The following is a 25553-nucleotide window of genomic DNA, read 5'->3' as shown; positions in this document are numbered from 1 at the left end:
CGATGCCACATGGTTGAGAAGGATTAATGCAGGATGTTGGGCACCATCTGGGAGCTTCAGTACGATGTGTCCACCATCTTGCTCCATTTTGCTCCTCTGGCCACACCCTGCCAGTGGTGTATTTAATACCCCTGAAATATTAATAATTTCATCTAAACTTTGTGAGTTAATTTATTACAAAGTTGTAAGAAGCTGGTTATCTATGTAGTTTAGCAGTGTAAGGGGACACAATGCAGATACTCCAGACAACCCTTATTAGTTTACAGGGGTTAATAGTAATAATCCAAAATGCTCTTTTTTGTGGTAGTGTGGGCAAGCACTTACGGCTTATCAGGGGGTAGTGCTACACGTTTGTTGAACACAGTCAATAAATGATGCACACACTCAGAAAAAACTTGATTCGAATTCCAAATATAGATACTTTTTATATTATGTTTCAACACCAGAAAAAGTTCAAAGAAGGTAAGTACTGTTGCTGTATATCGATTTGTAAGTAGCAGTTTTACTTAAATGCCCTCATCCAAAAGTACTTTTACTGCAATTGGGGTCCTTGCAGACAGTTCTTTGGTGTCCCCTGTCGGCTGTAGGGTGCTAGGGGAACAAGGTCACTTTCAACACCTCTAGTACAGTTTTACCTTCCCTGGGGCGTCTGGGTGCACTGATGCTAGATGGGGGGGGTGAGGGGGGTTAGTTGGTGGGATGGGGTCCTGGGAGCAAGGGAATACCGTTGGTTGTCATGGATCCAGGCTATGGAGTTGAAGTGCAGCAGGTTTTGGTTGTCAAGTTCTCCTGTGTCAAGGCTCCCACATTTCGTGGGTGGACCTGCAAAGAAGGGGACAAAAACCATGCAGCTCGTCCTCTCTCATTGATGGCCTCTGCGATGCTGATGTCCAGTGTCTGGTGGTCTCTGGTCTTGGTGCTGGAATATGGTTTGGACTCAAACAAGCATTGGTTGCTGCAACTGGTCTGGTACTCCGGGTATTGGTGCAGTTCAGCTCCAGTAGGTCTTGGGGTCTTTTCAGTTGTTAGTGAGACTGATTGGTCCTGCTGGAGCTTCGTGGCCTTCTTCTGTGTGGCTGCTGAGTTAGTGGACCTGGTGGTCAGCACAATGGTGAACCCGATATTGCGGTTGGTGTCTACAAGCTGCAGAGAAGTGGCTCCTCCAATTCAGGGGGGATGCTGATGGCTTGGCAAAGTGCTGGAGGCCCTCCAAGGCTTTTGGAGGATGCACAGCTGCAGGACTAGTCAGATTGTCATGATTGTCAGGACAGGAGCTGGTAGGCAGGCAGGGGTTTGGTGCCAGAATTCCAGCAGCAGTCCCCAGTTCTCGCTTCTTTGGCTTTTCTTTGTCCTCTTCTTTTTTTGTCCGATGAATCTGTGTCCGAGGGTCACCTAAACACTGAATTTAAGGGCATTTAGAGGGATGTAGGGTAGTAGCCAATGGGCTTCTTACCTCTGGGATGACTACACCCCATATATGACCACTTGCTGAGGGAAGTGGGCATAACCATGACCCAGAGTTCCTAGTTCCACCAAAAATAAGATAGTAGATCCCTTCTTTCGTGGAGCACCTGAGGCTGCCCACCTTAGGGATGTGACTAGCCTCGCAGTGCATCACCCCTACCTGCATAACACATTTCCTGCCTGTCCTGGTGCCAAATAGGCCTCAGGGCAGGAGGTGGATCTTGCAGGTCAGGGAGAAGCTGGGGGTCGCATACCAAAGGTGGCAGGGTCTTTAAAGTCCCTCACCTTAGTATGCAGATTCAATAGCCATTTTTCTGGAGGAGGTGAGGTGATAACACCTTCCTCTGGAGCAGGCATTATGTTTTGGCCTCTGAGAGCCTGGGCGCTCACCTCCAGGAGGTCAGAAACACGTCTGTGGTGGCAGGCTTGTCGATACCAGTCAGCCAGCACACTAGAGGACTAATAGGTTTCAGCCGGCATCTCTAAGGTGCCTTCTGGGTGCATGTCCTAGTAAATCCAAGTCTGACATCAGATGAGGTGTTTGATAACAAACACCATAGATTTTAGTGACCATGTTATGTAGCTGGGTAACCCGTGTTGGCCATTGCCCAATACATACCTTGAGATGGCTTCCCTGTTCTCTTGCAGTGTCTAAGTAAATGAATTAGACATCACAGGGGCATATCTGCCCATGCAGATATATCCTCACATCAAATATAGTGCACCTTGCCTTAATGCTCGAAGGCCTGCTGTAGGTGTGACATACATATATTTAGATGCAGCGACTGGTGCATGGCACACAATGTTTGTGCCATGTCATGTTTTCACTCATAATTTGCACCATGACATGCAGTCTGCGATGGCAGGCTGTGAGCAATTTTTAGGGGGTCCCTTAGGGTGGTACATTACATGCTGAAACCCTTGGGGATCCTCTCTAGTATCCAGGCCCTAGGTACCAGGGGTACCATTTACTAGAGACTTACAGAGGTTCTAGCGTGTGTGCCAATTGTGTACAATCAGGCCTTATACTTTGTTTTACGGAAAGAACGCTGGCACTGGGAAACTGTTCAGTAGGTGTAGAATCTTGATGACAAGATGTGTAAGTATCCATTGATAAAAGATCAAGTACATTTCAGTGTATATCTTTGAATTGGTGTGAGAGAGCGTAGCTTATATAATCAATATTAACATGAAATGTTTATGAACTAATGCGTAATAATACCGCATAGAAAATGTATTAATGTATTTTGCTAAACGCGTGCTTGAAATGTGGCCACCAATGTATCCAATGATTAATCAAACTGACTAATGATGTAGAATTAATATGCTAATGTATGGTTTTACACTAAATTTTAAGGATATATGATAAAGTTCTGCTAATAAAACATTAGGCCTTAGTTAGCATGAGTTGAGGCCTAGCTGCCCGGTTTCATATTAAATGTGTTTTTCTAACATACAGTGTGCTGACTAGCTGAAGAACATGAACTCGTATTTTTCCAAAAGCTAGAAGATGAATGTAACTGTATTAGATCCGTTCTCATGAAATTCAACTTGCTCAAGGAAACATTCTTTCTGAATGCAACAGTGTAGACTAGTCGCAGGTACAAGGTCGCCTGAACCGGTACAGACAATGGAGCCACTGACTGAAGATGCGCAAAGGACCACAAGAGTATGAAATCATACCAGACATTCTACCCGCTGGAGACGTCAATCATAAGGACCAAAAAACTACGTGAGAACTGTTATGGGGTGACAAATTTGATGAACTCATTGGAAACTCATTGGATGGAGATAGTGGGGTGCCAACCCCAACCAATCAAGAATTAGGGGACTGTACAACAGAAAAGGGATAAAAACCCTTGACACAAGGATGTAGATTAGACTAGGAGAGGGGAAATGCTATTGCGAATTGCTATGACCCAGACACTTTGTCACTCTGCATAGAGACTTTGCTGTTTGGTTCTTCAAACCATCCTTGCCCTTATATTGCCCGTTTATACTCTACCTCCATATGCGGGAAGTACCCTTTTACCCTTTTTACCCAACTTGCTGAATTCCTGGCTGATGGCGAATCAACTGATGTCCTGAGGATGAAGACTGAATCTGTATGCTGACCCAATACGGAGGGTAACTATATGACAATGCAATTGTGATTGTCTGTTTGCTTTTCCTTTCTAGGTACCAACTGCTTCTTTTGACAGAGACCATAGTTAGATGTTTTCTAAATTGGTGTTGCTAAATTGTTTTGCATGAAGCCCAACATGCCAATGCTAATTCGAGGTTAGTTAAGGGGTTCATTAAACAGACGCAAATAGACAAATGACTGAATCTATGCTTTGTTGAATAATGCGCCAATGTTACTCTGCTAAGGATAACCTATGTTGACTTTGTGCTATGTTCTAATATTTGTGATCCTTGCTTTGATGAAATCTTATCAGTATTGTCATATTGTGACAATGCTAATGTGTTTCTTGTTTTTGAGATTAATAAACTTGCTAGTAGAATTGTAATCAATAGGGAATAAACATCACAAAACCATACTAAACTGGTGTGGTTATTCATGACTGAAAGGTCATGGAGGTTTCTTGAGTTTTATTAATGTCTTTGACTAATGTGATTTGTCTTGTTATGGTAAATATTGATGACGTTATCGATGACATGTTGATTAGCTATCTCGTCCTAAGGTGTCTTCAATCAGGGTCGAAAGATTCATTGGCCTAAAACGAGTCCCAGAGTATATAAATTAGACATAAAGGGACGCATTATCAAGTGCATCACCTTGATTTTTAATGTTTCTAGTGAGTTCAATCCACTTGTAAAAGCCATTATTCATTTTCTGGGGTACAATTATAAATCATAACTTTCACAACTTTGCTTGTCCAATGGTAATCCAGTGATACATGTTTTCCACATCTTCATTTTTTAAATTCTACGTGTAATTTTTACAAAAACTGCCTCCAATCCAAACTGAAATTCACACAATCAGGTATCTTTAGGGTTTTAGTACAGTGTACCTTTCAGTGCTTGGGTAGTAAGTGCAGCTGATATCTTCATTAGAATGCCACAGAATGAGGGTTAATGTGATTGTCTTTGTTTTGTTCTGCAGGAAACCAATGCTGTACATGTGAATGTTGGCGCTGGATCCTATTTAGAAGTTAACATTCCTATGACAGTCAGTGAAAACGGTAAGAATATGAGTTTTAAAGTTCCTGTAATTATATTTGAAAAAGAAGCATTTATCATCAACTTCATCGTTCAGAATTTTCTCCTTGTAGTGGGGGACATTCTACCCAAACATGTTTGCCCAGCCTACAACAATGGTGATTTCTCACATGTTCATTTTAACTTATCCCGTTATGTATGCAGCAATTATTTTCACTGTCTTTTCCCATATTGTTAGTATTTGTAGCCATACAATTGTAAATAATGTTTTAGTTAATCATTTTACTTTTGGCTTAATGAATGCCACTTCAGCATTTATTCACATCTTTTATAGATAAAGAAGTACCTTGATTATGCCAGATGGAGTTGCTGGCTCTGAGCAAACTAGGCTCAAAAGCCTCATGTTTGAGTAATTGATTGGTGCATGCTTAGAGTTCCCATTTTCTCAATTTAAATCTTTTGAGGTTCAAATTGGAGAAAACATAACTCTCTATTGCAAAATGTCACATAGCAACATCCATGCAGGTAATTCAAAAGATTAGCATTGCCACCATTATCAGCAAGGATACTGGGGGCATGGCAACAAAACACCAGCTTATGTGGAAACACCACCCTCTTTCATATGATGGTCTGGAAACATGCCTAACCCTGCATCAAAACAGCCAAAAGTATGACTTGCTGTAAACACACCCAAACAGGCCTGGAAATCCTAATAGTGAACTTAAATGCAGCATGATCAGTTAAAAAATTTAACATAAATTTAAGAAGGCAGGTTAGCCAGTAAGGAGAAAACTAAACATTACATTTCATATATCTGTATTCAGAGAATTTCAGTTTGAAAGGCTGTGAAGGCTAGGCTTTGGTGGACTGGTCAGTTGTATACCACACACTTTTAGTAATCTTTTCCATGGTTGTCAAATCCTACCATATCCACTCTCCATCAGCAGTGGTCTGGGCTCATGGACGTCCCCAAGCACCCCGGATAGCGGCATGCTAGTAGGAAAGGAAAAGTATAGAAATCATTTGAAGTAGGGGCCCCCAAAAGGACAACCAATGGATCTGATAAAACTTGAAAGTTAGTGGTAGCATTAATGTGCAAAAGTAACTCTCGCCAAAAGTTTGCAAGACTACCATTTGTGTGGCATGTCACCTAACAGAGGCTAACGTCACCCAGCAGTCTAGTGTGGAGTCAGGCTAGCTTTTGCCTAGCTTATCAAGATGCAAGTAATATATTTGCAAGAGTTTGCAACTATTCCTCTTCGATTTAATGCATTTAGATGCTTTTGAGACCAGATCCAGATTTTGTCCAGGACATCCTTACACCTATTGTGTTCCCATTAACAGATGTATTGAGGCTTAGAGGAAATCAGTAAAGCATAAATACAGAAAAGCACCATTGGAATATGAGGTTCAGTAAGCCGAATTGTAGATGATGTTAAGGCCCTTGAACTGATATCTGTGCTATCCAGTGATTGAGCTGGACATGACCATGCCATTCTGTTTAGGGTAAGCTGAAGGCGGCTTCAAACATTTCAAATTTAGGGAAGAGAAAGGGGATTTCAGCCTGAAGTTGACTTAGTCTACTGTTGGTGGGGTTTGCTGCTTTTTTCGAGGTCCATAAGCCAGTAAATTGTTACTGTAATAACTGATTATATATTTTTACAAATAAAGATATACAAAAAAGTTGAACTAGTTCACTTAGTGAGCATTATTTGCCTGCATGAAATATGGACTGTAGACGATTAAGTCTTTGGAAGGGATAGGAACACAATTTGTTTTTTGTTTTCTTTTTTAAAATGTATTTATAGTATACATTTTTATAAGTAATCCTCCAATAACTTAATGGCCTCAACAAGACGGAGTTCCAGTGGAGGTATTTAGCTGCGGTCTAGGGGAGATAGAACAGAGGGGTTGCAACATACTTTTTATAAATCCTTCCAGGCTTTTGCATCTTAATTCAAAGGCCATTCCAAAAAATATTTTTGGCTGCTAGCATGTACTTTTTGAAGACTGGGACTGATAGCCCTTCTTGGTACTTGTTCTAAATCTTAAAAGGTTTGTTGGTCCATAAATACTGAGTCATTGTTGATAGGAGCACCTTTGATCATCTGGGGAGGGATGTCTGTTGGAAGATTATATGCACTACTGTAGCAAAGCACCCTTTTTGACATGGTTAGCCCCCACTTTTTGCCTGGTTTCTGATGTAGCTTTGACTGTTTGTGCACTGGGTCCCTACAAACCAGGCCCCCAGTGGCAGATCTTTTACCCCAAAACTGCACAGTTGTTTTGCACCGTTGACAAACCACTAAGTTCCTAGTGAATAGTTCCGCTGGCACGTAGGTCCTGGGGTACTAAGGAGGGTCTCTGTAGGCTGCAGCACCAATTGTGCCACCCCCAGAGATCCCCCACCAAACTCACAAGTGCTGCAATTGCAGGCTGTGTTTTGGTGCAGGCTAAATTGTAAACACAACCAGTCAGACACCCCTGTGTGGCAGGTCCCCTACCACTTCATGTGCCAGGTGTAAGTCACCCCTAAGGCAGGGTGCATCTAGGCACATGTGAGGGCATATACGCATGAGCAGATATGCCCCTGCTATGTCTTTGTCAATTCTGAGATGTAGAAAGTGCACAGGGAAACCATTTTAAATGCATGTGCTGGACACTGATCATTATGAGTTCCCCAGCTACATGATGACTTTTCTGAATCCTGGGATGTTTGGTATCAAACATCTCAGAATAATAATCCCTCAGCGACCCCAATGATGGATTTATTAATACATGTACTTACAGGGCACCTTAGAGGTACCCCCTGAAAACTACTAGTGTGTTGACTGACTGGTACTGACCAGTTCAGCCATCAGATGCATTTATGGCCCCCAAGATGAGAGCCAGCACTCTGGAGGGCCTGAGACAAAAGCCTGCACTAGGCAGAGGTGTGGCCTCCTCTTTCAAACAGGATGGACATTCCAGGGAGGGGAGATTCAAAGGCCTTGCCCCTTTTGTAATGCAACCCAGGTCTCTCCAAATGGTGGAGATGACCAACTCCCTCCTCCCCGTCTTGACCTCCATTTTGGTAGTAGCTCAGGTTGGAGAATTAGTTAATAGGAGTGCCCACTTCATGCCAGTCCCACTCCTAAAGTATGCGACCTGAAGTGGACACTACTTTTTAAATTTATCCACCTTGTTTGGAAGGAATTAAGCCAATAGGGTTATGGTTATGCCAACTTTCCCAGCGAAAGTGATCATAAGAAGGGTGTAGTCACCGTAAAGGTGGTCAGCCCAGCACTCCCTATAACACCCCTAAATTGAGTATTTAGGTGGCCCCCCCTAAACTCTAGAACTCAGATTTCGACAACCTAAGAAGACCTGGACAAAGAAGAGTTGCAACTGCGGAAGAGGAGAAGAAGCAGCAGCTGACCTGGAACCAGCCCCACTGGCCTGCCTGCTGACCTCCAAAGGATTCTGCACAAAAAGCCAACTTGTCCAGCCTTCAATAAAGACTTAAGACTCCTTTGGGCACAGGACTTGCCCTTCAACAAGAAACTCCAAGGAAAGTACTCTGCAGCTGCTTGAACCCCAGAAACCTGACACCAGAAGTGACCACTGCACCCGATGTCCATGAACCAAGGCGAGCCAAACGACTGCCAAGGAGGGTTCCCAGCTGCCCAGAGACCAAGTCCAGTGTGGTTTTGCCATCTTGGACTCACCTAAGACGGCTGCAACTTCTGCACACCGCCCCCCTGTCCCACAGGCTTGTGGAGAGAGAAAATCCAACTGCTCCAGCAACCACTGCACCCGTGACCCCTGATCCCAGCTGGGGTGTGTCACCAGTGTTAGCCATGTCCCTTGGCTCCTAAGAGCTAGAGTCCACCCCTGATGGACTTTCCAGCATCATCTGCTGCCGCAACAGACAGGACTCCCTGACCGCGAGTGCTCCTGGACGTGAAAACCTGATGCCTAAAGACACCCCTGCACTCATCACCCCTTTTGCATAGGGGAAAAGGACCAAAGGTGCATCCACATCCAGAGCCCCTTATGTCTACTACCTACCTGTTTATTGTCCCTGACTGCCTTCCTAGCCAGAGCCTGCAGACTGTCTTCACGAGGACCAACCTCCCATAGGAAACCATTGGGCACCCAACGCCTTATTGCACCTCGGCACCCAGACGTCCCAGTGCCACCCAGTGTGACCTGTTGATGTGGTTCTGATCAATGCCCAGTACTTAACTTAACTCCTTGTGATTGGCTTTCTAAGTCATTGTTAACCCTGTGTTTGCTAAACATTGTTTTCCTCCATAGGATACCATTGAGAGAACACTAAAAAATAGTCTATTTTTTAAACTGCAAATATTTATCCTTAAGAGTCTTTTACCTGATTACGAAGTTCTTGGATTTGAAACATATATTTCTAAATTGGTCTTGAATTTATTCTTTGAGTGCGTGTCTCCTGGCTTCCAAGAGCTCTGACTCTCACCTCAGGAGGTCAGAAACCTGCCTAGGGTGGCTGTGCTGGTTCAGACCAATCAGTCAGGTTTTCAGGGGGTACCTCTAAGGTGCCACTTATATTAATAAAAACCATCCCTGGAATCAGGGAAGGTTTTTTTTTTTTTTTTTTTTAAATAATAATACAAGATGTTTGATACCAAACATCCCTAGTTTCAGTAAAGCCATCTTGTTGCTGGGGAACTTGTATTGACCACTTCCCAGCACGTGTATCCGGAATGGCTGCCCTTTTTACTTACTATGTCTAGAAATTGACAAAGACATAGCAGGGGCATATCTGCTCATAATGCCCCCAGCCTTATGGCTGGAAAGGGTTCTGTAGGGGTGACTTGCAAGTATAATATGCAGTGGTAGGGGACCTGGTACACAGGGATGTGTGACACATCGTATTTTCACTTTTCTCTGCACCAGGACACGCAGCCTGCGAAGGCAACACTGTGTGCAGTTGTTGATGGGTCGCTGAGGGTGGCACAATTGGTGCTGCAGCCGTTGCAACCTTCTTTAGTACCTCAGGCCCTAGGTACCAAGGGTACCATTTACTAGGGACTAACAGAGGGTGCTAAAGGTTTTGCCATTTGGGGAAAACAACTGTACGGTTTTGGGAAACATATCTGCACTGGTGACCTGGTTAGCAGGCCAAACGTGGGGACTCCCCCTCCCCCCCAAAAAAAGAGGATGGAACTAACCTTTGCCAAGACTCTTCATCTTCCAAGTGGAAAAATCTAGAAAGCCCATGTGCATTGGCGTGGTCAGTCCCATGTCAGTGTTCTACTGTGAAGTCCATTCTCTTTAGGGAGATGAACCACCTCAACAGTTTGAGGTTTTCACCTTTCATTTACATCAGCCAGCTGAAAGGCTTTTGGTCAGCTTGAACAAGGAAGTGAGCCAAACAAGTATGGCCTCAAATTCTTCAGGGACCAGACCACAGCAAAGGCTTCCCTATCAATGGCACTCCAGCGCTGCTTTCTGGGGAGTAACCTCCTGCTAATGAAAGCAACAGGTTGGTCATGACTGATTTGGGATAGGACTGCTCCTATCCCATCTTCAGAAGCATCTGTCTGCACTATGAACTGCTTTGCATAATCTAGAGCTTCTAGAACCTTTGCTGAGCACATTGCTTCCTTCACAATGCGAAAAGGCTTTTGACAGCTCACTGTCCAGTTCACTATCTTTGGCATCTTCTTGGAGGTGAGTTCTGTGGGCGGGTGGGCGGATACTACGGGGGGCACGATAGTGCCATACCCATCACAAACCTCCTGTACAACTCAGTCAAGCCAAGGAATGCCCTGACTTGAGTCTGGGTGGTTGGAGCTTCCCAGTCCAGAAATGTCCGGATCTTGGGTTTTAGTGGTTGAACTTGGCCTCCATCAACAAGGTGGCTCAAGTATACAACCTGACCCTACCTTATCTGACACTTGCTTGCCTTGATAGTGAGGCCGGCACTCTTTAGAGCCTTGAGGACCTTGCCAAGGTGCATCAGGTGATTCTACCAGGTGGAGCCAAAGACAGCAGTAGGAAGTTTGCAGGGGCATTCTTTAGTTAAAAAGGCATAACAGTAAACTGCTACTGCCCATCTGCGGTCAAGAATGCTGATCTTTCTTTTTCTCCCGGGGGCAGACATATCTGCCAGTACCCTGACGTGAGATCGCAAGTACTGAGATATTTGGCTGTCCCTATCCTGTCAATTAAATTGTCATCTCTAGGAATTGAGTGTGCATCTGTTTTATCTTTTTTTCCATACTGGGTGATAGGTTTGGGGGCTAAGACAACTGGGCTGGGCCAGGGACTCTGAGTGTTCAATGACTCCCAATTCCAGCATCTTGCTTATTTCAGCTTTGATGCTGTCTGCAATGATAATAGTGCCTGTAGATTTTATTTTTGACAAGTAGGCTGCCCCCAGTGTCTATATCATGTGTACACCAGTTGGTCTGACCAGGGGCCAAGTAGAAGAGCTCAGCATACTGATGCAGGACTTGCCTGTAGTCATGTAGTCAGCCTGCTGTTGGTCAGTGAGGGTGTTTGAAAAGACCACACCTTATACTAAGCCATCCTTAGGGTTGTTGAAGAGGAGGTCAGAAAGAGCTTCACTCTCTGCTTTTTTATCTTTATCAGTGAACATGAGCATGGTCATCTCAGCCTTGTCATGATCGGGTTAAGGGTGATTGAGATGGATGACTCTCTTGGGGTTCCTGGCAGAGCCTATGTTGACCAGGTAGATGACTTCCCTTTTCCTTTCTAGGATAGGGTAGGGCCCATTCCATTTGTCCTGGAGAGCCCTACAAGCTACAAGCTCCAAAACCCACACTTTCTGCCCTGGTTGGAACTCCTCCAGCACAGCCTTTTGGTCATACCAGAGCTTCTGGAGCTCTTGGCTGGCCTCAAAGTTTTTGAATGCTTTTTACATGTACTCAGCCATTCAAGAGTGAAAGCCAAGCACATAGTGCACAATATCTTGTTTGAGTTCATTGAGAGTCCTCTCCCATCCTCCTTTCACAATGCATAATGGTCCCTTCACAGAAGTTCAAAGCGGGAAAACCCTACTCCCTTCTGCATCACTTTACTGTAAGCAAAAAGTAGGCATAGAAGTAAGACATCCCATCTCCTTATGAGTTTTTCAGGGAGTCCACCAATCATATCTTTCAATGTCTTGTTGAATCTTTCAACAAGGCCATTGATTTGTGTGTGATATGGGGTAGTGAACTTATCGGTCACATCACTTTTAGCACACATGTGTTTCAGGTAACCAGACATGAAATTTGTACCTCTGTCCGACACCACATCCATTGGAAAGCCCACTGTGGGAAAGATACCAATGAGGGCCCTAGCTACTGCAGGGGCAGGAGTAGTCCTCGGGGGAATTGCTTCAGGATACCTGGTTGCATGAGCCGCCACAAGCCATATAAATGTGTTTGCTGATGCAGTTGGAGTGTCAAGGGGACCGACAATGTCAAACACCACCCTTTCAATGGGACCCCCAACTGCTGGTAGTGGAACTAAGAGGGGCCTTTGGGTGGGCACCTGTCTAGCCACTGGCCTGACAGGTGGCACAGGAGTTACACAACTTCTACACCTTCTGGGACCTACCTGGCCAGTAAAAGGGGTTTACCAAACTACTCCAAGTTTTAGCCTGGTCAAGATGCCCAGCCAGGGGGGGATGTCATGGGCCAATGTGAGGAGAAAATCTCTAAACTGCTAAGGCCTTACCACTCTCCTCATGGCACCAGGTTTGGGGTCTCTTGCCTCAGTGTAAAGGAGTCCCTCTTCCCAATAGGTTCTGTGGGAGCCACTGACGTATCTCTTCCTTATCAGCAGCTTGCTGTTGCAGGCTTTCAACAGTGGGACAGGTCCTCTTCCCGTAGCACAGAACTTCCCTAGAGGGTCCCCTTAGGTCCAGCAGTTCCTCCGTGTAAGGCCCAGACTCCTGGGGTTCAGTTCCCTCTGGAGCTGACTGGTCTTCACCCTGAGGAGAGGAGTCCTGATCTGGTATCTGCTCAGAAGCTGGTTTCCCAGTCTTCTTGCCCTTTCTTTTGGTAGGCTGGGCCAATATCACTGGCTCCAACTCTACTTTTTCACCCTGGGCTCTGCACTGTGCTTTTGGTTTTACACACACCCATTCAAGTACACCCAGCGTAACTGCATGGGTCTTTCTTTCGACCTCTACCCATGCTGAAGACTCCAGATCATTGTTTAGCAGACATTGTACAGGAATTCCAGGAGATAGCACCTCCTTCTTTTGGCCAGTAACCCCTCCCCATTCTAAGGATACCATTGACATGGGATGCACCTTAGCCTGATTATCAGGGTTGAGGACTGTATGTCTCACCAGTCACGTATTGGTCTGAGGAAACCAGTTGCTCAGTCCCCATGGTGAGAGTCACCAATGTTCCTCAGTGCTTCATCTCTAACCCCATCGATATGTGGCTGTTATCTATATCTCTCCAGATTACTGGGCCAGACTGTAAATGCAGATACATCTACCCCACCCTCTGAAACTAGAGTTGCCTCAGTGGGTTCACTGACACGGTGAGGACCCACTTGGAATCCCATCTGGAGACTTATCCCTGCATTTACTGCAGGTTCAGTAGAGGCATTGTTTTTGTTGGGAAAGGTAGTGCCGCCAGTTCGATGTCCACAGACTTTTCAGTCATGGCACCAAGCCTTTTGGAATCCCAGTTCTTCCCCTTGTACCCACCCTTGGACTGGGAAGAGTCTTGTGGCCAACCCTTTTGATCAGGTTTTGGGGGCCTTAAAAGACTTTCTTTGGGGCATTTTGTCCTCCTTTTTGTGGTCTCTTGCACCAGTGGTAGTTTTTGTTACCATTGTCTTGACCAAGTGGTCTGCCTTCTTCCCCAACTCATGAGGAGAAAGCCCACCTAGGTCTGCCAAGTACTGATGTAACTTCACTTGAACACAATTACTAAACAGATCGACTTTCATAATTAAATCATAAAGCCCATCATATTCATGCACATTGCTCCTTTTTAACGAGCCACCTACTGTCTTTACTGAAAAGTCTACCAAATCAACCCACGGCTGATTCTGATTTTTTTTTTGTCTCCCTGAACTTGATTCTGTACTCTTCAGTGGTAAGTCCAAAGCCCTCAATTAGGGTAGCCTTCATGAAGTCATAGGACACCACATCTTCCTCATTCAGTGTCAGAATCCTATTCCTACACTTTACTGAGAACAGTTCACAAAGAAGAGCTCCCCAATACTTTTCACTAACTTTTCTCATTGCACAGGCCTTCTCAAAGGCAATGAACCACTTGATAATATCATCACTGTCCTCTTATTCGGGGACAGTCCCTTTGTGGATTTTAGGATCAGAAGTTCCTACTCTGTACCTAGGTATTATATTACTGCCGTCATTCATAGGTGCTAAACCCATTCTGCTTTTTCCTTTCTATGGCCAGTACCCTATCTTCCATGGCTGTTCTATGGACCTATCTTTCAAGATGGGCCTCCTCCTTGGAGACTTCATCACTGTGCTTCGAGCATCCTGAGCCATCCTGGCTAGAGGAAGGTGCCCTCAGTACTTTGTGTGCACTGCTGGGTGCAGGATCCACTACCTCTTCTTCGAGTAGGAGGGAGATTGGAATCTTTCTCCTCACTCTCTCCAACCTGGTCTTCAGGGTCGGTGGCCTCATCCATAGGGTGGGCCTGCTCATGCTCTGCCAATAGCTTCCTAAGCATTGCTGTGGTAGGGTTTAAGCCAGTTTTGATTTTGTACCCTTTACAGAGGATGCTCAGCTGCAGGTAAGGCCGAGATCCTTAGCCACATCCTCTGAGGTGATCATTATTTTACAAATGTTGGGACCTTTTTGGAGCTAGAAACAATTTTAACAAGTTTTGCAGTCCTAATTATAGGCAGTTTTTTTTTTTTTATTCTAAAACTACAGGGACTTTACCAAGGCCCTAGCATTGATTTTAAGAATTTAGAAAAAAATTCCAAACCACAAAAATGCAATTTTACTAAAAGGCAATTTTGGATTTACTCATGAAGTCACTTACTGACCAAGTGGTATCAGCAAACGCAAAGTCAAAGACCCCACTGTTGGTCCACCAGTGTAGGAAGTTGGCTCTCTATATGATGCACTAAAAGAAGTACACTGTGCAGTGCAGTAGGTTCCCAATTGGTTGATAATACTAAGCTCTCTTTTGTGGTAGTCTAGGCGAGCAGTTAAGTCCTATGGAAGGAAAAGTCAGTGTTGCATAAAAATAGTTACAGTTGGTTTTAGGGGGTTAAGCTCTACCAACAGTTTGTTGGTAGGCACCCAGATTTCACCGTGAGCAGGGTACTGGTGAGGTTGTGGTAGCGCTATGGTGAAGGGGGGACCATCTGGAAATAGGCTGCACAGGGGGACTTGGGGACGAGTCGGAGAGCTCCCAAATGGAGGCTTGGGTCGCAAGAGGTCTTAGAGCAAGGGGGCACAGCTGATTCTTCAGTTCCTGAACTGGGCTGCCCAGGTGCAGAGCGGTAAGGCTGACTGACTGACTGGGCTGGTGCGCAAAGATGTTCCTAGAGCTGGCAGGGGCAAAATCAAGACTGTTCGGTCTCACAAAGTGGATCTCAGTGGTTCTGACGTCCCTCAGCGGCTGCTGGGTCCTGATGCAGTGGGAATCCGGAATGGACTCTCACTGTTTGTGCCGGCATCCAGTACCCCAGGGGCTGGCACTGCACGGCTCGGGTTGGTCCTGGTGTCTTCACACTTCGTGGAGAGACAGACCTGGTCCTCCAGGGCACAAATACCTTCTCCTGGTCTTCCTCTGTGGCGTCGGTTGGGCCAGTGAGCTGGACGACAGTGGACCAGATTCTTCTTTTCAGTGCCTGTGGTCTGGAGGGAAGTAGCTCCTCAACTTCAGGGGAGACTGGCAGCAATTTTTGAGGTGCTGGTAGGCTACCTGAGTCTTTGGTAGTTCTCCAGCTTTGCAAGACGAGTCATCCTGCTGCGACTGTCGAGAGTTGCGAGCAGGCAGCGTTTCACGCCAAAAGTCCACAGCTCTTCTGCTGTTCTCGCCAGGCAGTGACTCTTCTTCATCCTTCTTCTCTTGATCTGTTGAATCGGAGTTCTTGGATTCAGGGGTGCCACCTAAATGCTGAATTTAGGGGCATTAGAGGGAGTGGCAGGTAGCAGTCAATGGGTTGCTTACCTTTAGGTTGAATACACCCTCTTTGTCCACTTCCACTGGGAAGTGGGCATACCCCTGACCCTACAATACTAATTCTGTCCAAAACAAGATGGAGGAATTCAAAAAGTGGTGACCACATCAGCTGATCCACCTTAGGGGTGGGAATGGCATGATGTGGACACACCCCCTAATCTTACAAATTTTCCCCCTTGTCTTGCCACCAAGAAGTGGAGTCAGGACAGGGGGATGGTCTTCTCTGTCATCTGGAGAGACCTGGGTCGCATAACAAAGTCGGCTGGTCTTTTGAAGCTTCCCACCCTAGAATGCCCATCCTACCTGGAAGAGGTAATAACACCCCCACCCAGAGCAGGCTTTTGTTCCTGGCTTCCGAGAGTGCCGACTCTCACCTGATGAGGTCAGAAATCTGTCTAGGGTGGCTGTGCTGGTTCAGACCAGTCAGTCAACACACTAGCAGTTGGTTAGGTTTTTAGGGGGTTCCTCTAAGGTGTCCTCTATGCGCAGGCATTAATAAATCCATCACTGAAATCAGTGAGGGTTTATTACTAGTTTCAGTGAAGCCATCATGTAGCTGGGGAACTCATATTGACCAGTTTCTAGCACATGTGTCAAAAAATGGCTTTCCTGTTCACTTACTATGTCTAGGAGTCGACAAAGGCATAGCAGGGATATCTGTTCATGCCGATATGCCCTCACATTGTATAATGTACCCTGTTAAAACATGCTGACGACATTTTTAAAGAGCCAGCAAAAGCAAGGGTATTAACACCTAGGGTGGACAAAAAATATAAAGCAGCACCATCTGATCCAGTCTTTATATCACAACAACTGCCACCTGATTCCATTGTAGTTAGTATAGCTAGAAAAAGAGCAGGCAGTCCACGGCAGATGCACCTCCCCCTGATAAGGAAAGCCACACATTTGATGCAGCAGGCAAAAGGATGGTACTCAAGCTGCAAATCAATGGAGAATTGCCAGTTCCCAAGCTCTTTTAGCCAGGTATGATAGGGCACATTGGGATGAGATTGCCAACAATCAGATAAGGTCTGCCCTAGATGCAGCTGACACTGCAGCGAGGGAAATAAACACTAGTGTCATGATCAGAAGGCATGCTTGGTTGTGGTCTTCGTGTTTTAAACCTGAAATACAACAAGCGGTTCTCAATATGCCATTTAATAAACAGCAACTATTTGGACCTGAGGTGGATACCACCATTGAGAAATGAAAAAAAGACTCAGATACTGCAAAGGCCATGGATGCCCTTTACACAATACCTTTTTGGGTACTTTTCGCAAGCCCCAGTTCAGAGGAGGTTTTAAACCCCCCAGACATCAGAGGCCTCTACAACCCAACAAAAACAGGGCAACAATATTATTCCAGAGGATCTTTCAGGGGCTCCTATAGACGACACAATTTCATATCTAGGGGCAAATCCACTACCGCAAGAGATGTCTCCACCTCTTCAAAGCAGTGACTTCCTCTGCATCCCCACACAGCACACATCTCTTGTGGGAGGAAGACAGCAATATTTCCATCATCATTGGTAACAGATAACATCATATTAATGGGAAATGTCAATTATCCACAATGGTTATTGCCTAGAACTCATCTCCACTCCACCAAACATTTCCCCTCGTTCACACAGGCTTTCTCCAGAACACATTGTTCTGTTAAAACAAGAGGTAGAATATCTTCTACTCAAAGGGGTAATAGAGGTAGTTCCCATCCACCAACAAGGAGCAGGAGTATATTCTCTACACCAATCCTCAATCTCAGACCTCTCAATCAGTACATTTTCTCAGAGCATTTTCACATGGTCACTCTACAAGATGTCATTCCCTTGTTACAAAAACAAGACTACATGACAGCATTAGATCTAAAAGATGGTTACTTCCAAATTCCTATCCATCCAGTACACTGCAAGTACTTAAGGTTTGTGATAGCAGGCAAGCACTATCAATTCAAAGTGCTACCCTTTGGAGTAACAACCGCACCAAGGGTATTCACAAAATGTCTAGCAGTGGTTGCAACGTACCTCAGAAGACAGTACATACATGTCTTCCCCCTATCTAGACGACTGCCTCATAAAAGCCAGCACCATTCAAACTTGTCAACAACACACAATATGCAATAGATACCCTACAGAAGCTAGGGTTCACAGTCAATGACCACAAATCCCACCTTCAGCCAGCACAAATTCAACCATATCTAGGAGCAATTCTGAACACTCAGTTAGCATTAGCCTACCCAAATTCACAACTAATTCAAGCGTTCCACACTCTCCTATCCCAATTACAATTCAATCAAACTTACACAAAAAGATTTATCATGAAGTTATTGGGAATGATGGCAACATGCATATCAGTAGGTCCCAATGCACATCTAAACATGAGACCCATACAAATGTGTCTCTCAACAATGGTCTCAGGCACAGGGTCAACTTCATGATCTAGTGTTGTTGGCCTTCCAGACTTACAACTCTCTGCAGTGGTGGAATCACACTAACTTATCAAAGGGGTGACCATTTCAGGACCTAGTGCCTCAGACCATAATCACCACCGATACATCAGTGACAGGTTGGGCGTTAGCCCATCCCAACAATCTTACAATTCAGGGAGAATGGGACTCAATCCAGAAGACTTACCACATAAATCACTTGGAATTGCTGGCAGTGTTCTTAGCAATCAAAGCATTCCAACCACAAATCACACACAAAACAGTATTGATAAGTAGAGGCAACATGACAACAATGTATTATCTGCAAAAACAGGGGGGCACGCATTCATCTCAATTGTCCATTCTAGCACAAAGAATTTGGAAATGAGCGTTTCACAATCGCATTAAACTATTTGCAGAGGATATCCCAGGGATACACAACCAACTAGCAGACCTCTTAAGCAGGACGCAGCATCAATAATACTTTCACATGTGGGGAACACCAAACATAGATCTCTTCGCAACCAGAAAAAACGCAAAATGCCCAAACTTCGCATCCAGATACCCACACTCTCAATCGAAGGGCAATCCTCTATGGATCAATTGGTCAGGGATATTTGCTTACGCTTTTCCCCCTCTCCCACTAATTCCATTTCTGGTCAACAAAATCTGTCACACCTCCCTCATTATGATACTCATAGCTCCCACGTGGGCACGTCAGTACTGGTGCACAACACTGTTGGATCTGTCTATAGTACCACATTGCAAGCTTCCGAACAGACAATACTTATTAACTCAGAACAAAGGTCAAATTAGGCATCCCAATCCCAGTAGACTCAACCTAGCGATTTGGCTCCTGAAGTTACAGAATTTAGATATTTACAGCTCCCATTAGATTGTATGGACATTCTAAAAGAAGCATGCAAACCTACAACTAAACAGTGCTATGCAGCTAAATGGAAACATTTTGTATATTACTGTCAACCTAAAAACATTGATCCACTTAAAGCATCAATACATGATATTGTTTATTTGCTTCACTTACAAAAAGCAAATCTAGCGTATTCATCTATTAAAATTAAACACCAATATCAGCTTACCTCCAAAACAGACAGCATAATTCTCTGTTTAGAATACCTGCCATAAAAGCTTTTATGGAAGGCCTTAAGAGTTATTCCACCTAGAGCTCCACCAGCTCCTGTCTGGAATCTTAACATTGTGCTCACAAGGCTTATGGGTCCACTATTTGAACCTATACATTCTTGTGCTCTTCAGTTTCTCTCATGGAAAGTTGTATTCCTGGTAGCAATTACTTCCTTAAGAAGAGTAAGTGAAATTCAAGCATTCACTCTAGAAGAACCTTTCTTCCAAATTCACAAACACAAAATAGTACTTAGAACAAATCCAGAATTTGTACCAAAAGTGGTTTCACTATTTCACATCAATCAGTCAGTGGAATTGCCAGTCTTCTTTCCACAGCCAGATTCAGTTGCTGAAAGAGCTCTTGACACTCTTAATCTCAAAAGAGCTCTCCTGTATTATATAGACGGGACAAAAGAATTTAGAAAAATGAAACGCCCTTTTGTGGCTTTTCAACAGCCTCATAAAGGGAATACTATTTCAAAACAAGGATTAGCCAGATGGATAGTAAAGCTAAACAGCAACTATTAGTAACTCCTAAAGCACATTCTGCTAGAAAGAAAGGAGCTTCAATTGTATTTTTAGGAAATATACGTATGACAGGTAAGCAGCCACATGGTCTACACCACACACATTTACCAAACATTACTGTGCGGATGTGCTATCTCGCCAACACGCAAATGTTGGTCAAGCAGTGCTTAAAACACTATTTCAAATACTCCAACTCCTAGAGGCTAGCCACCGCTTACTTAGGAGGGAACTGCTTTTCGGTCTATGCAGAGCATATGTATCTGCAGCTACACATGCCATCGAACAGAAAATGTCACTTACCCAGTGTACATCTGTTCGTGGCATGTAGTGCTGCAGAAGCCCGTAGCCGTTGTAGTACTTTATTATGTAAACATGTATATACATTGTATGGACATCTTCTTTACTTACTATATATTTGTACATATACAACCCTTCACTCCTTACTTTACCCTCCTGCGGGAAAACAGTCTATCAGAGGACTCTATGCCTATGCGCACTATCACCGAGAGAAGGAGTCACTCGATCTCGTGACTCGAAAAAGCTTCTTCGAAGAAAAACAACTTGTAACTAGATAGCAATATATGCACAGCATGTGAATCTGCAGCCACGAACAGATGTACACTGGGTAAGTGACTATATTCAGGGAGTGCAGAATTATTAGGCAAATGAGTATTTTGACCACACCATCCTCTTTATGCATGTTGTCTTACTCCAAGCTGTATAGGCTCGAAAGCCTACTACCAATTAAGCATATTAGGTGATGTGCATCTCTGTAATGAGAAGGGGTGTGGTCTAATGACATCAACACCCTATATCAGGTGTGCATAATTATTAGGCAACTTCCTTTCCTTTGGCAAAATGGGTCAAAAGAAGGACGTGACAGGTTTAGAAAAGTCAAAAATAGTGAGATATCTTGCAGAGGGATGCAGCACTCTTAAAATTGCAAAGCTTCTGAAGCGTGATCATCGAACAATCAAGCGTTTCATTCAAAATAGTCAACAGGGTCGCAAGAAGCGTGTGGAAAAACCAAGGCGCAAAATAACTGCCCATGAACTGAGAAAAGTCAAGCGTGCAGCTGCCACGATGCCACTTGCCACCAGTTTGGCCATATTTCAGAGCTGCAACATCACTGGAGTGCCCAAAAGCACAAGGTGTGCAATACTCAGAGACATGGCCAAGGTAAGAAAGGCTGAAAGACGACCACCACTGAACAAGACACACAAGCTGAAACGTCAAGACTGGGCCAAGAAATATCTCAAGACTGATTTTTCTAAGGTTTTATGGACTGATGAAATGAGAGTGAGTCTTGATGGGCCAGATGGATGGGCCCGTGTCTGGATTGGTAAAGGGCAGAGAGCTCCAGTCCGACTCAGACGCCAGCAAGGTGGAGGTGGAGTACTGGTTTGGGCTGGTATCATCAAAGATGAGCTTGTGGGGCCTTTTCGGGTTGAGGATGGAGTCAAGCTCAACTCCCAGTCCTACTGCCAGTTCCTGGAAGACACCTTCTTCAAGCAGTGGTACAGGAAGAAGTCTGCATCCTTCAAGAAAAACATGATTTTCATGCAGGACAATGCTCCATCACACGCGTCCAAGTACTCCACAGCGTGGCTGGCAAGAAAGGGTATAAAAGAAGGAAATCTAATGACATGGCCTCCTTGTTCACCTGATCTGAACCCCATTGAGAACCTGTGGTCCATCATCAAATGTGAGATTTACAAGGAGGGAAAACAGTACACCTCTCTGAACAGTGTCTGGGAGGCTGTGGTTGCTGCTGCACGCAATGTTGATGGTGAACAGATCAAAACACTGACAGAATCCATGGATGGCAGGCTTTTGAGTGTCCTTGCAAAGAAAGGTGGCTATATTGGTCACTGATTTTTTTTTTTTTTTTTTTTTGAATGTCAGAAATGTATATTTGTGAATGTTGAGATGTTATATTGGTTTCACTGGTAATAATAAATAATTGAAATGGGTATATATTTTTTTTGGTTGAGTTGCCTAATAATTATGCACAGTAATAGTCACCTGCACACACAGATATCCCCCTAACATAGCTAAAACTAAAAACAAACTAAAAACTACTTCCAAAAATATTCAGCTTTGATATTAATGAGTTTTTTGGGTTCATTGAGAACATGGTTGTTGTTCAATAATAAAATTAATCCTCAAAAATACAACTTGCCTAATAATTCTGCACTCCCTGTGTATATATATATATATATATATATATATATATATACATATACATATATATAAAATAATATATTTTTTTCCAGCTTCAGTATTACTTCTGTGCCATGTAGTTTAGAGTTCACTGTTTGACCAATACTTGCAACCTCATGGGATCTTCCAGATCATGGGATCTTCCAGATCAGGCGCACCCCAATGATTCAACAGACTTGAGTTTGACAGTAACTCAGTAGCCCCTCTTCTCACACTATGGGAGGAATGAGAACTGCATGCAAAATCCAGCATTTGGTTATATCTCACTACAGAGTGGATTTCGTGGCAACCTACAAACAAATCCCGGTCTAAATGTGCCCAGGAGACAACATTCACACTATCTTAACAGAGCATCACTCTGTGTATGCACCCAGTCACAGAGAACCACATGTGCACTCACTCACTTTCATCACTAAACATTTCTCTGTTCCACTATTTCAGTCTCTCGGGAAATCTCATCCATTCAACAAGACAGGGTACGCAAACAACACACTAAATGTTTCCTGGTTTGGAAAGTTCACTCTTTCAAAGAGCTATGAAAGAGAATTACCTCCAGACTTTGATTGTTTAAGCAGGTTTTTAGAGTGTTTTTGAGGAGCTGTTTCTAGGTCTTTTTTATATGAATGTGAACCTTCATTTGAAGAAAAGTCTCCTGGTAATTTTGAGAGTATGATATGTTTAATTCATGCTTTGGTGCTTGTTTAGATCAAACAATCATACTGAAAAAAATGATGAAATATTTTCCTACGTGTTTATTTTTTTTCATGTTAGGTTACTCTCCAACCATTAAAGGGCAGCTCTTACATGTTGATACCACGAGTAGCATGCAGTACCGAACATTGATTGAAGCTGAAATGTTAGCAGTAAGTGTTGCTTTTCAGTGTCCTTTAAATTGTTTCTATATTAATGTTTGATCCAGTTTGTTTTATTCCCCATGTCGATCATTATTAATGCTTTGTCCCATTAACTGTTAACGAGTCAAAACCAAAAAATATTGGCAATGAAACCAGGTGTGTGCATCTCAAATATTTATTTTTTCTGTAGAATGTAACGCAGCATCTAAATCTTAGTTCATAATCTTTCAATGTACAGATCTGTGAGGCCTCTTATTTTCAGTAAATTAATCCTTTCTAGCTTTTTTTTTTTTTTTTTTTTTACATGAAAACCTTTCTGTCCCTTTTCCATGCAGTTTCTTGTACTGTGTAATTCTCTTCACTTAAATTGGCACTTTCTCCAATGTATTGTAGTGGATTTTACTGCTCGTTGATTTTGAATTGTGGTTATTAGTTACAATATACACCCCTGAACTGTTTTACAAAAAAGATAAATAAAAGTAGCTAAGTATTGTGCTGCCTTCTGTAGGGCATGCTGCATTATGTCCATAGCATTAGTGTCCACAATTTGTGTTGGCATTCTCATGAATGATTCATCCCCTTGAAGGTTAGCTTGACAATAAGATGCAAAGACATTAAAAACTTTACCTGTGCACAAGATGGTTCCCTAAATACTAGTTTTTCACTCTGGTAGTAGGAAGGTCTACAGTTACAGGGCTGTCACCCTAAACTGTGCCTCATTCCACATACTTCAAGCCACAGAAAGAAAGTAGAGCAGTGATTTAAAGTGCTAGGAAAACAGGGGGCACTAGAGAGCCCATGAGAAGATGGCTGCACCTTAGTGTAGCTCTGCCGGCCTGAACCACCAATCCCCCAAATATCTGCTCATTGGACTGCCATCCGACCTCTAAAGAAGGGGAACATTATTTACAATACTTCGGTGGTGAATATGATGTTCAAAAAAGGTGGAGTCCGTGGCATTGATAGGGCCAGATAAGTGCACTGGGATTGAGATGCCATGTGGGCTTAACCTGCTGGAAAATGGCGACAGCCAGCAGAATATAGAGCGGAATCAAGAGTGCTGTGCCGTGGTGAACACCGCCCCTAGTGCTGGGGGTGCTGCGGTGATAGTTCCCTGCTATTGCTACTGAGGTGGGCGCCACTAGGCCTGGAGCTGCAAAGCTGACCGAATTTGGGGTGAGGCGCTGCAAGCGATATCGGAGGCTACCAACTAAGCCCACACCGAACTGCAGCGGGTGACTAGATGCAGGCGGGGGTGGGGCTATGGCTTACACTCACCATGTGGAGCGACTGTGAGGAACTGGGAGGCCCTCTAAGTGCGTCACTGCTGGTATCAGGCGTGACAGTCCGAATGAGTTGAGGAGATGCCCCAGGACCTTAACACAAGCCGCCCAAACGAGGCACCGGTGCCACGAGCGGTGAGTGCAGCATTGTCAGAGGATAATGGTGCCGGAGCTGAGCTGGCTGGCTACTTTGGGTCCGTGTCTGTGTTTTGCTCATAACCCCGTCCAGCAACATCTTAAGCCGCTCGGCTCGGAAAGAGTCATGTGGGCGCTTTGCTGTGAGAGCAGCTAACAATGGGCTACTCAGGCTGAGGGCTCCCAGAATAAGCACATTGGGAGCAGAGTGCAAGTTAGTTGGTTGCCATTGCTGCACCTGTGGTGCACCGTGAGAGACTGTTACTAGCCTTCGCCGGCCCCATATAGATTGAGTATAACTGTGCACTGCTGAAACACTGAACACACCGGGGACTTGGGTTGTTTGCAATACACTGTAACCTAGCATCATAGGTGACAGAGGAAGGCCCCCCCCTAGTTATTAAGAGACCTCCCTTGGTGGTGTAGAGAGCTTTTACAGCCATCAGTGGGCCACTAACCTGCACTTGCTTGCACAACCTTGCACTCGCACACACTGACAAAGCCAAGCTATCCAACATCGGGAAAGCAGACAAGCAACCATCCCTGCTCACCTTTGAAACCAAGCGCACATCTAGTGTAGGAAGCTGGTTCTGTATATACTGTATCAAAATGAGATATAGTGTGCACAGAGTCTAGGGGGTCCCCAGAGGCCTAATAGAGGCTAAGTAGATAATACCAATGCTCTCTTTTGTGGTAGTGTGGTCGCTCAGTTTAGCTTATCAGAGGGTAGTGCAAAGCATTTGTTATACACACACAGGCAAGAAGTGAAGCACACATTTAATGACTAACTCCAGGACTATTGTTTTTATATAGCAAAATATATTTTGTTACTTTATTTCTAGAACCGCAAGATTCTGATTGCAGGCAAGTACATTTGTGAGTAAGCAGTAAGCATATGTATTAACACCACTTTGCTTCAATTTGGCAGGTTAAACGGTTTTCAAGTAAATAACAATAATCTGTTTTAAAAGTTGACACTGCAATTTTCAAACACAGTTCTAGGTGGAAGAAAAGTTAGTAAAGTTTCGAGGTAAGTACAAGACTTACAGTTCCAGTCTCCAGGGGTTAGGATGTCCACAGGTTGGGGTTCAAGTTAACCCCAAACACCCACCACTAGCAACATGGGGCTGGCTGGGTGCAGAGGTCAAAGTTGCTGCAAGATTTAAAATGGGCT

The 25553-nt window shown here is 44.2% G+C and overlaps 1 protein-coding gene across 20 annotated transcripts in view; it reads left to right on the top strand.

Annotated features, from left to right (window-relative positions):
• BLTP1 (bridge-like lipid transfer protein family member 1) overlaps window positions 1-25553 on the top strand; it is a 1779540-nt gene that overhangs the window by 243196 nt on the left and 1510791 nt on the right. For all 20 annotated transcript variants that reach the window (XM_069242474.1, XM_069242454.1, XM_069242518.1 and 17 more), the window contains 2 exons: window positions 4571-4649; window positions 22879-22970. In XM_069242474.1, coding sequence (XP_069098575.1) covers window positions 4571-4649; window positions 22879-22970 — 171 coding nt within the window. The remainder of the gene's footprint in view (window positions 1-4570; window positions 4650-22878; window positions 22971-25553) is intronic.

This window comes from Pleurodeles waltl, chromosome 1_2 (genome assembly GCF_031143425.1).
Source record: "Pleurodeles waltl isolate 20211129_DDA chromosome 1_2, aPleWal1.hap1.20221129, whole genome shotgun sequence".
NCBI lineage: Eukaryota > Metazoa > Chordata > Amphibia > Caudata > Salamandridae > Pleurodeles > Pleurodeles waltl.
This window is presented reverse-complemented; position numbering and strand designations above follow the sequence as displayed.